Below are 12,500 nucleotides of genomic sequence, written 5' to 3' on the forward strand. Positions count from 1 at the left end.
CCTTTTATACCCATATATCGTTGCTGTCGGAAGAAACCAGCTAAATCCATTTTGACGTTGCTTTTTTCCCCATAAATCAGTGCAATTGAACACCCAACACCATGAAAAGTATTAAAAAGCGCTTCTGACAAAACCAGCTAACTCCATTGGATCCTCAATCTGTCTGCTGAACCAGCTAACTCCACCGAAGGGGGTGGAGTCAGCTGGTTTTGCTGACTCCAGGCTCCACCCCCTTTTGACCTCCAACCTCATTGTGAGCTTGGAGGTCCATTCAGCTGTTCTTATCAATGATGAACAAAACCTCCTAACTCCACTTTTTTTTTTTTTTTCCTGACAAATGAACATTTTGGAGTTAGCTGTTTTCTGCCCGACAGCAGAGATATGGAGTTCCGTGTCAGGCATTCTCAAATATGGAGTCCAGGCCAGAACTATGACTTCATATTGATGACACCAAGGATGTCCAGTTGTCCAGAACCGCCGATCCAGAGCCTTGTATTAGAGAATTGTGTCACCTCGGGGGCTGAAAACAGCACCGGTCACTTGGTTCATGTGAACTCGAAATAGTGACAAAAGTTACTCCAATGCATTCCGTAAACCTCTGGTTCAGGGCTTTGTCACTATTCTCCAATAGAAAGCTCTGTAGAAGACAGGCCCGATTCTCCTTGGCTCTGCGCCAATCCAACCGATATGCCCATATATGGGCATGCCAATATATGGCCATATACTGATGACATCAGGGATCTCCATATATGGGCATTAAAGGGACAAGGACTGACAGATACAGAGATCTCCATATATGGGCACAAAAGGGACACATACAACGGGTACTCTGACAAAGACCCTGACTCTATGACTCAGACATATCGGTCGGATCGGCGGTGCGACGTAAGTGAGAGGGCCGCAAACCTAGCATACTATATGGGGATTTGCAGTTTTATCACTTGACGGAGATCCGCTGATCCGACCGACTTCCCACTCGGCGCATCACGCCCGCCATGGGCTTGAAGTCAATCGGGTTGCATAGCGGCCGGATCAACGGTTCCGGACAGCCGCCTATCCGTTTGAAGTCGGTCGGTCTTCCACTACTTGGTTTACAAGAGGTATCGCATGAAACTCAAAGGGAAATATCTTGCCTTCCCATACAGGCTCACTCATTATAGCTGAGACATTTCAGTGATTGTGTGGGAAATCTAGGTATGCCAGGTAGGGCTTGAATCTTACAGAATTCAGTTTGAATATACTTTCAATGTTTCATGAGCAGTCAGAAAAAGGAGGGCACATGTTGTGGACAAGAGTTTCTGACACAATCCCAAATTCTGTGTCTCTCGAGCAATGCTGTCAACTCTCCCACTGCTTCTCCACTGCCACCTCAAGCAGATCTGAGAGAACTGAGGGGTTTAAGCGATATGGTGCCAATCTGTCCACTGGGAACCGAGCTTAGAGCCGGGGACCGGTTCAAACACTCTGAAAGAGGGAGGAGGGATTTTGGATAAGCGGGAGATGGGGACCATGTAGCATCTGTGAGAGGCTGAGAAGCCCGGTCATGAAGGTAAACACACACACTGTTGGGATTAGCGGTTAGCGATAGCCCTACTTTCTCTGCCAATCCCACAGCTGGCTAACACTAGTGGTGTCAGAAGCACTGCCAGTGTGTGCGTGCGTGAGCGTGCATGAGCGTGTGTGCGTGCGTGCGTGCGTGTGTGCCCACATGTGTGTGTGTGCATGCTGTGTGCATGTGCATGTGTGTGTGCATGTGTGCGTGTGTGCATCAGAACAGTCAGAACAGGTGCCAGCTATAGAGATGGTGGGCTGCAACTCAGTGGAGACAGGCATCTGGACAGCTGGCATTCACTGTCGTTCACAAACCCTTTTACTCGGCTACCACAGCAGCTCCACCATATTCCCATTCTGTCTTTCTCAACCATTTCCATTGCTGTCATCTCTCTCTCTCTGGCCAAAATTCATAAATATTCCACAGCCATCAGCTTGTGAGTCAGATCTGAATAAAAAATGCATGATGATGATCCCTTCATGAGTGTGAATGCATGCACAAAAAACATTTAACAAAGCACAAAGCTTCTCACACACGTACGCTGATAGGGAAGCCAGGCATGAATTACAGTTCACCTCTCCATCCACAGTCAAAGGTGTACCGTATGTGTGTGTTTGTGTTTGTGTGTAAACTAACTGTGAGAACAAATTTCAAAGTGTTTCATTCCTGCAAAAAAGCAGGTCAGAGTTCTTGGTTCGTCTACATGATTAATTGTGAGTAGCACTGGGGCTGTGAACGAGTGTGTCTGTGTGCGTGCGTGTGTGCCTCCGTGCGTGTGTACTTGTACGTGTGTGTGTGTGTGTGTGTGAATGTTTGTGTGCATGTCATGTGAGCACTAGATGTGCCGCATTAAGTGGGTCAGGCATTTCTATTTGATGAGCAGGAAGAACGCTTTACCAGCAAATGCCACTCTTCCTTTTGCTTTGGTCTATCTTTTTTTTCTTCTTCCCCGGCGTCTTGGCTTGCATCCCTCAACGTCAGGCTTCATATCCACATAGTGTCTGGCATTTCAGAGCATTTACGCAAATGCGCACAGTAAAATTCTGGGTGTTAATTTAACTCTCCATCCTGGTCTTGGCATAGCTACACTACCGCTAGTTGCTACTTGGCAGCCACTCAGGGATTTTGAGTTCTTCAGTGATTACTGCAACCAAAAGAGCTGCTTGATTTTCTGGAAAATTGAATGGCTGTGTGCCAATTAATTTGGAGCAAAAAGTGAGCCGAGTGGGAGCATTTTTGAACCGAATAAAAACCAAGCTACTAAAATTGTCTGCTTGTTGGCAAATGCTTTCATTAGACAGCATTCTGGTGTAGTGATGTCAAAATGACTTTTAATTAAAAAGAAATCGGGGGTTTCTGTCCCTCGGTTAGTTTCTCAAAACAGCGAACCCTGATCGGATGCCAGAGGCGAATAGCATGAATCTGACACCTCCCTGATCTTTAGGGAGACTGGAGAAGTTTAAGAAAGAACTAAGAGGCACACACACAAGTGAGCGCACGCACACACACACATGCACGCACACCCACACAGAGACACACACATACACACACTAACAAACACATGGGAGATTTTGACTGACATCATCCCTCATTTTGAGAAACGACATCCACAGGGTGCCTCCCTGTGAATCGTTTTAATCGAAAAAAAACATAGCATTCTGCATGCGCGCGCAAGTGTGTGTTTGTGTGTGTGTGTGTGAGAGAAAGAGAGAGAGAGACAGAGAGAGAGAGAGAGAGAGAGAGAGATAGAGAGAGAGAGAGAGAGAGAGAGAGAGTGAGTGACCAGGGAGGGGATGTAGGTATTGTTTGTCACCAGATGAACTCATGGGGTGAGACTAATGAAGGGAGCAGTGAGGAGGAGGGTGGCATTTTAATTGGCCCTTCCCCCAAACCCTGCCCCCTCCCCTCCTCCTGATTTCCTCTCCGTGTTCCTCTCTGGGAGAACAGGGAGAATAGATGTTTGCTTTCACAGAGATACGGAAGAATTTCTAATATTAGATCCGCGGATGCCTTGTCCTACTAAGTGGTAAATAACAGACCCTAATTGATGTTATGCTGCCGTGTTGTGTGTACAATGGGATGTATTTTGAGAATTGGGACCGAGAAGGGATTTGGTTTTTCATGTAGGTTGAGCTTTATTTACACCATAAAAGGGACATGGTTATTATTTCCCTGTATTTATGACAGACAAAACGTCAGAGTGGTCTTGATGAAGTGGGAATAGGACGGGGCAATTAACCAAAAATATGTCGAAAGTATGTTTTTTTTAGAACCAATAATCTTGCTCAAAAAGGTTAATCGAACTATCGAAAAGCAGGGTTTTTTTCTTTTTCATATCAACGAAACCGACACAAAAGGCTCTGTATTATACTTTGCTGTACAATGGTGGTATGCAAAAAAATTGAAAATAGCCAATCCAAAAGTTAACTTTTTTTTTACATAATCGTTTATTAACCGTAATCGAGGCAAAAGGGATATCGCACAGCCCTGGTCTTGATGAAGTGGGAAGGAAAGAGTTCCATTCAAAGTTCCATCTAATTGGCACCGGGTGAAAAAGGGTTACAAAACCTGGGATAAAAAAATATAAAAAATCCATACATTCTGAAGCATTCCGAAGAATCAGTGTTCAGACATTTCAGACTCAATAGGTACAATGATTGATTACTCCCATTCATCGAGATATTACACACAGCAAAGTAGTAGTACTATGATTTTAGTAGAGTAGTGATACTAAATAATTTAAATAAAGTAGTAGTACTAACATATCTACTGTGTACCACTGTGGTACTATATGATTTTAGAATAGCGGTAATAAAATGATATGATTTTAATATAAGATAGTGGTACTGTGATATGATGAAGATTATGATATTGTGATTGACTATATCTGGTCTCATTATTTGATTACTTTCTTTATTTAAGTACTGTCCCCAAAAGTAGGCAAAACCAATGTATGTGCATGTGTGTCCGCACGCATGCTCACACACACACACACACACACACACACACACACACACACACACACACACACACACGCACACGCACACGCACACGCACACGCACACACACACACACACACACACACACACACACACACACACACACACACGCACACACACACACGCACGCACACACACACACACGTGCACACACACAGCTCTTGTATCTCTAATCTGATAGTGCTAGCGAGAGGTTTCTCCATCTCTACAGGGAGTGATGCAACAAATCCCTCATCCTTGTCTCCTCTGTTGCCTTATATCCCTCCAAGTGTTTGGTTTCCTGTCGGTGCATCAGTTCACTGCCAACTCATCCACGTCCACACAGTCACATCCTCAAAATGCCGTGGACCTTCACGGGACCAATTTGAGGGATTGAATTAACACTGAGGGTTTGACTGTACACTGCTCTCCACCTCCAATGAGCCACGCATTAAAAATCACCAGCGTTGATTTATCCATTTTGAAACTCTGAGAGTGTACACGATGTAACCAAATGGACGCTCTCGGGGTTAAGCTAACACCGAGGATTTTACCGTGTGCAGACATCCTGGAGGGAGAGGCTATAAGTGAGCACAGAGGAAACACAGGTGGAAGTGGCAGGAGTGTCTGGGATTTAAATGGCATCCGTCTCCGTCTCTCCCTCTCCGTCTGTCTGTCTTTCTGCCTCTCTCTCTATCACTCCATCTCCCTCTTTCTCTCTCTCTCTCTCTGCCTCGCTTCATCGCCGTCCCTCTCCGTCTCATCCTCATGTATATTTATACTACAAAGCTGAAAAGTCGGGGAGACTTAAACTGAAAACCGCAACTGCTGAACTACTGAATCCGAGTGTGCTCACGCGTGAATGGCTGTGTGCGCGTGTGTGTGTGTGTGTGTGTGTGTGTGTGTGTGTGTGTGTGTTTGTTTGCGTGCGTGCACGTGCACGCGTGCATGTGTGTGCATATGTTTCACTATTTGTTATCTCTCCAGCTTCATTCGTCTTTTATATTAGAGGACAAAATTCCTCTCCACCACCCATCCACCCCCAGCCCTCTGTTTCCGTGGATAGTTGGTTCACTTTTCCAGATGCATGATGGGATAGCTGTCAGCCACTGACAGGAAGTGACATTCTAATCTTAACTACTGAGGAAAACACACACACACACACACACACACACACACACACACACACACACACACACACACACACACACACACACACACACACACACACACACACACACACACACACACACACACACACACACACACACACACACACACACACACACACACACATACACCAATCACACACACCAGAATGTAAACTGGTGTTACAGCGAGGGTCGAGTTGAACAGACGGATGCCCATGGCCATGGTCCAATCTCGTCGGCTTGATTTATACTTTTTTATACTGAAAATAGCAGATCTACAAGCTCACGACGCATTGTAGTGCGACATGTGGTGAACTTGTAGATTGGCTCATTTTGGTGCACGACACCTGTGTAAATTGGGCAAATACACAACGTACGGCAACATAACTCTCACCTGTCACACGCAAAAAACATACAGGTTGTGTATATTGAACAACAACACACTCACTTAAACACCCATGCTTGCACACACACACATACACACACACACCAAACCAAATTTAATTCCCTTGAATCAGCCTGTGCAAGGAAGCAGCCAGGAAATTGACTATAAACAAAATTCCCTCTGCAGAATGAAAGATATGCTGGGAAATCTGAGAGGATTTTATTTTCTGTTCTTCAAAACAGTAGCACTCCCTGTAAAGGCAGCCAGCAGTGTGTGTGTGTGTGTGTGTGTGTGTGTGTGTGTGTGTGTGTGTGTGTGTGTGTGTGTGTGTGTGTGTGTGTGTGTGTGTGTGTGTGTGTGTGTGTGTGTGTGTGTGTGTGTGTGTGTGTTAGGACAATAGCTGTCTTGAGAGGCGGGCTGCATGGCTGACTCTCCTTTAGTCTCCTTTAGTTCCTCCTAAGAGGAGGAACGTGGGAAAAGAGGAATAAGTGCCATTCATCCTTTCACCCACTCATTCACTCCCTCTCTTTCTCTCTCTCACCCCTCCTCTTTCTGTCTTTCATTCCAGCTCTTTGTTCTCTTAAATGGCCTCTTTACTTCTGGCTAAAACTCCATTTGAGCTAAATACCCTCTTGCTGTACCCCAACAGCACACACACACACACACACACACACACACAAAACACTCGGCAGACAACACAATAAGCAATCACACACGCACACACTCACACACGCGCACACACACACACACACAAACGCACACACGCACACAAACGCGCGCACACACACACACACACACACACACACACACACACACACACACACACACACACACACACACACACACACACACACACACACACACACACACACACACACACACACACACACCCTTTCGACAACATTCACTCCCTCCAGAGTCCTCTGAAGTGCACTCGTGCTCACATCCTTACTGAAGACTCAGCACACTCCAAATGTAGCAATTGAATTAGTGTTCAAGTAAACATTCCTTATCTTCACAGCTGCAAAAATCCTCTTCTGCCATTTTGAACAATTTGATAGAACTGGAATCTGAAGAAGATGATAATGTAATAAAAAAGATAATAAATCAAGCATCCTTGGCCCTCCATGACCTCTCTCTCTCTCTCTCTCCCTCTCTCTCTCTCTCTCTCTCTCTCTCTCTCTCTCTCTCTCTCTCTCTCTCTCTCTCTCTCTCTCTCTCTCTCTCTCTCTCTCTCTCTCTCTCTCTCTCTCTCAAACATTAACACCAAACGTACCTTGACATCCTTGGCGTTCATGCGCGTGCCTTCCTTCCCTACAAAGATGTCGTCCACATCCACCAGGACGTGGCGGTCCAGCCCCAGGGTTAGCTTCCTATCCGTCAAGTAGGAGATGGCGTCCACCAGGATCAGCCTGTGGAGCCAGTAGCCCAGCCCCTGACCGAACAGGACCCTCCTGACGCCGTCGTAAAGCCCCATGTCCTGCACCACCGTGGCCTGGAGGCCCGGACTAAAGCCAGGCGCCGGGTTATCCCCGCTGCCCGCGCCCCCCTCCCGGGGGGGCCGTGCCTGCAGCACGGACTGGTACGACGAGTGGTTGGTGGAGAAGGAAGTCCAGTCCTCCCCGGGCAGGGGCCCCGGGTCCATGCCGGGCTTGGTGATCTGGAGGAGGGGCGAGCTGGACGCCACGCAGCAGTCCCGCAGCGCCTGGTTGGTCCTGAGGACCAGCGGGAGGCCCCGGAGCTTGAGCACGGCCGGGGAGTTCTCGTTGGAGCGGTAGAAGCCGACGATGCCCACGCGGTACTCGGTGCAGTACTGGTGCAGCAGCTGCCTGTTCCACGTGTCGGCGTGGGCGTACTTCAGCAGGTTCTCGTAGACGATGAGGGAGTACCGGCCCCGGCCTTTCTCCGTGAGGGGCGGCAGGTCGCCCTTCCCCGGGGCGATCTCCATGCGGAACTGGAAGCGGGCCGACTCCAGGACGGCCACGATGTCCTGGCCCAGCTGCGAGTACTGGGACTCCACCAGGACCAGCACCACGGGGTCCGTGTGGACGTGCGCGTGCGGCGGGTTGGGCGGGTACGGGTTGGGCAGCGGGCGGTACGGGGACAAGGGCAGCGGCTGGGAGCAGGCCGGCTCGGGGGATTGGCCGAGCTGCAGGGAAGGGGAGGAGTTGTTCAGCAGGAAGTAGGCGGAGAGGAGGAGCGAGAGGAGGCAGCAGGAGGCCAGCAGGAGGAGGAGCCTGCGCAGGTGGCGACGGATGCGGGCGGCCACCGTCATCACGAAGCAGCGGGGCAGTGAGGACAGCGTCTGTGCGTAGAGGGAGGAAATGTTTGCGTGTGTGTGTGTGTGGGGGGGGGGGGGGGTTTCTGGGGGGCCCTGGAGGTGTGTGCGTCGTCGTGTGTGAGAGAACGGACCAAAGCCACTTAGGGGGTTATGTCATGTCACCATGGCAAGGGGAGGAGGGAGCGGTGCAAAGATGGAGCGTTGGAGAGAGACAGCGGCCGTCGGGTTGGGGTCCACACAGTCTACAGGCACTCCATGAAATCCTCACCGATGATTCACCAGCAGCTGTTGATTCACTTCTGCAGATCTGCTGGGAGATGAGGAGACAAGAAGAAAGGCAGAGTTTGTGTTGGGCAAGGTTGAATAAGGCACACTAGTTTCTCCTCTCTCTCTCTGTGTGTGTGTGCGTGCGTGCGTGCGTGCGTGCGTGTGTGTGTGCGTGTGCGTGTGCGTGTGTGTGTGTGTGTGTGTGTGGGGTATAACCCTCGGGAGTGTGTGATGGCACAGCTGGTAATGACAGAGCTGATTGAAAACAACCTGCAGCCTCGGGGTTGATCCAAAATACACATACATACACACATGAACACATAAACACACACACACATACATACACACAAACCCACACACTTATGAAACACAGGGACGCAGGGACAAACGCAAACCACTCCAAATGACATCACCCTCACGAAACACAAACAGAAGAGCCAAATAATTCAATGGTAGGATGTAAACAGCAGCCCTGTGTGTGTGTGTGTGTGTGTGTGTGTGTGTGTGTGTGTGTGTGTGTGTGTGTGTGTGTGTGTGTGTGTGTGTGTGTGTGTGTGTGTGTGCGTGTGTGTGTGCGTGTGCGTGTGTGTGTGTTTAATGCGATGGTGTGGGGAGGTAGATAGGAGCCGGACTAATCGGCTCTGTAGAGCCCTACAGAGCAGTGCTCTAATTGTACCCCACTCTGTGCACTTCTGTCCTCATCCCTGATGAACCTAATCGGCTGAATTACCACAAGATTAGAGTTGGAATCCTTTTTGCCAGGGGCACTAATCTGAAGAGAGACCCTGACAGCGGTGGTGGAGGAAAGCCAGAGCGAAAGGGATGGAGGAGAATGAGAGACGGGGAGCGACAGACGCGAGAGAAAAGCTGAGGCGAGGGGAGGGGAGGCGAGAAAATGCAATGAATTATAGAAAAAGACAAAAAAGCGCGGGATTAGCATCTTAATGTATGTGCCGGGAGCCAGGGAGAAGAAAAGATCTCACAGCATCTTTCTGTCTCTTCTCTCTATCCCTCTCTTTCCCATCACAGCCCAACCCCCCCCCCCCCCCACCCCTACTATGCAACTCCCTCTCTTTTACTTTTTCCATGAATCTGTTTATTCACTCCATCTCGGTCTCTCTCTCTTAAATATCAGCTGTCTTTCCTCTTCGCTCTCTTTCCTTCTCTCCTTACCTTTCTGTTAGAGCGCATGAACGGAGAAAGCTGTACACTAGTGGTAAATCATTCATGTTCATCTAACTCTCAGAGTTACACATCCGTGAAAGGGGTCCATTTGGTTTCATTTGATACAGTACACTCTGTGTACAGTTAGATTAACCCTGAGGATTTTACAGAGTAGGAGGGGGGGGGCTCAAAGCATTTCCTCCAATGCGATTCCAGGTGATGAATTAAAGAACAGGAAAGCAAGAAACAAACAAATCACAAAGACACCTGACATAAAAGCCTTTCTCTGTAGCAGCTCTAATCTCTGCCACTTCCAATTTCACTTCTACCCTTTACCTGTACACACAGTAAAATGCTAACTGTCATTTAACACTGAGAGTGTAAAAATATACACATAACAAAGCAATATGGTGATAACTTGGTCTAATATTCTGATACATTTTGAAAGAAGAGTTTGACAGTCTGCATGTCAATTTAACCACTACACTAATTACTTCACTGACCAAGGTCTGTACTTTGCACGCTCCTTTTTTCCCTCTACCTCAAATCTCTTTGCCAATATTCAAGCTCACGGCACATCGCGTTGCAACATGTTATGATGAGTTTGTAGATCGGCTATTTTTAAAGCATGTTCGTCATTTCTTTTGCAGAATGTTCAGTGTACCTATTATGACGAGAATAGTAATAATAATTTTACATTAAATTGCAGGTCAAAGTATTTTGGTATGTGCATGCAGAACAGATAGCAAATCTTAGAGATTAGCATTTAAAGAAATTGACTTTCAAGAAAATGAGTCTGGGTCTGAGTGACAAATATGCCCCTAGGCACTTTGTGCATGCAATGTAATACAACACCTCTTGTATAAAGAGTGTGTTAATTGCTTCTTGTGTATGTTTGTGTCTCACTGCGGGGTACCACAAGAGGGCGCTACAAGTGGATATGCACGAGAAGCTGGTAGGCTATTCTATTTCTTTTGATAAAAGTTATGATGCCGACATGCTATTTTAATAAACTAAATTCGTATATTCGTAAGAATACAATGTAATAATAGAATAAAATATGTGAACAATACACAAGGGTAGATATCAAGATCGTTGTAAAATGATGAAAATGCCTATTAATAAATAGCCTACACAAAAATTAAACATTTGAATGAAAGTATAGCCTATTAAGAACACATATAAGGAGCTAATTTACTTTTGTTTTGTTTTGCAAAGGAAAGCCACATCTTCCAACCCATGTGGGCAGCTGCAGTCTGATGGAGTTTTAGTACTATAAACAAAATAATTAAAACAAAAATAATAATAACAAATTGCAAATTCATCAGAAAATATATCTGATACATATTCAGCCGGAGGCTCGTGATATTTAGGCTGCCGCTGCATTGCTTTAACAGGAGAGGAATCAGGAATGGAAAAACATTGAACACCGACCGCCGTTTATTGCTTTTCAATGTATCAATAACAAAAACAATAGGCAAAAAAAAGCAGGAGACTCTCCTACTTTTTTTGCCTAATGTTGCCAGGAGAGTGCGTTATAATAATAGTCTAAGTTCTGGGATGATGAGAGTTTTGTGCGATCCCGCTTTTCTGCTAGAGTTCATCACCATAACGAAAGAGCAGCAGACCCATCCAGCAGTGCGTTCCCCCGACTCGCCCACTTACCTCTACCCGGGATGGAGGCGCTGCCGTGCGGGAAGGAGGAGCAGCGGAGAGCCGCCGATGTGGAGCTGATGTCTCGGGGTGTGATCAGTCTCCAGTCCAGTCAGTGTGTCTGGTCTGATGCTAAAGCGCTGTGCCATCCTCTCCACCCAGCACCACTAGAGCAGAATGATTCGCTCTCCTCCCCCCATTCACCATTCTTTCTCTCCTCTCCTTTTATTTCTCGCCTTTTTAATTCTTTACTTCTCTCTCTTCTTGTCTATCTCCGGTCCTTGCTTTCTTTTTCTCTCTCCCCCCCATGCAACGGGGATTAGGCAGCAGATAGCGTGAAGTGCTGCTCCACCACGGCAGAAAGGCAGACAGACAGTGAACGCCGTTGTCTTGTTGTAACGGCTGCCCGTTAACGACTGACTGCCGCGCGTAAGTGCTTCTGATAAAAAAGCACCTACAGGAGTGGAGACTAGGGTACGTACTTGGGAAGGAGGGGGGGCTGGTGATGCTGGGGTGTGTGTGTGTGTGTGTGTGTGTGTGTGTGTGTGTGTGTGTGTGTGTGTGTGTGTGTGTGTGTGTGTGTGTGTGTGTGTGTGCTGTGGTGGAAGAAGTACTCAGATATTTTATTTCAGTAAAAGTAATACCACAACATAAAAATGGTGTTGCAAGTCTAAAAGGCCTGTGTTCAAAATGTTACTTGAGTAAAAGTACGAAAGTGTTCGCATCAAAATATAACCAAAAGTAAAAGTACTAAAATGTTTGAAAATAGCAGATCTACAAGCTCACAACAAGCTTGTAGATCGGCTATTTTATAATAGCCTACATATAAAATAGGGTAGAAGTGGTTAATGTATGTTTTATAATATCATAATTCATATCTGCAAAGTAACTATAGTAACTAAAGTTTTCATATGACGTAAAAGTACAATATTTGCCTCTGAGATGTAGTGGGGTAGAAGTAAAAGTATTGAAATTTGGAAATACTCCAGTAAAGTAAAAATACCTCAAGTACAGTACTTGAGTAAATATACTTAGTTACTTTTCACCACTGAGTGTGTGTGTGTGTGTG

At 46.8% G+C, this 12,500-nt stretch overlaps 1 protein-coding gene across 1 annotated transcript in view; it reads right to left on the reverse strand.

The window, feature by feature from the left end:
- Positions 1 to 11,833, reverse strand: part of ndst3 (N-deacetylase/N-sulfotransferase (heparan glucosaminyl) 3) — a 53,187-nt gene extending 41,354 nt beyond the window's left edge. Inside the window, 2 exon segments of the mRNA XM_080442947.1 lie at positions 7,343 to 8,657; positions 11,444 to 11,833. Coding sequence (XP_080299073.1) covers positions 7,343 to 8,341 — 999 coding nt within the window. The 5' untranslated portion in view covers positions 8,342 to 8,657; positions 11,444 to 11,833.
- Positions 11,834 to 12,500: the final 667 nt, after the last annotated feature.

This window comes from Gymnoscopelus braueri (genome assembly GCF_963280865.1).
Source record: "Gymnoscopelus braueri genome assembly, chromosome: 2".
Classification (NCBI taxonomy): Eukaryota; Metazoa; Chordata; class Actinopteri; order Myctophiformes; family Myctophidae; genus Gymnoscopelus; species Gymnoscopelus braueri.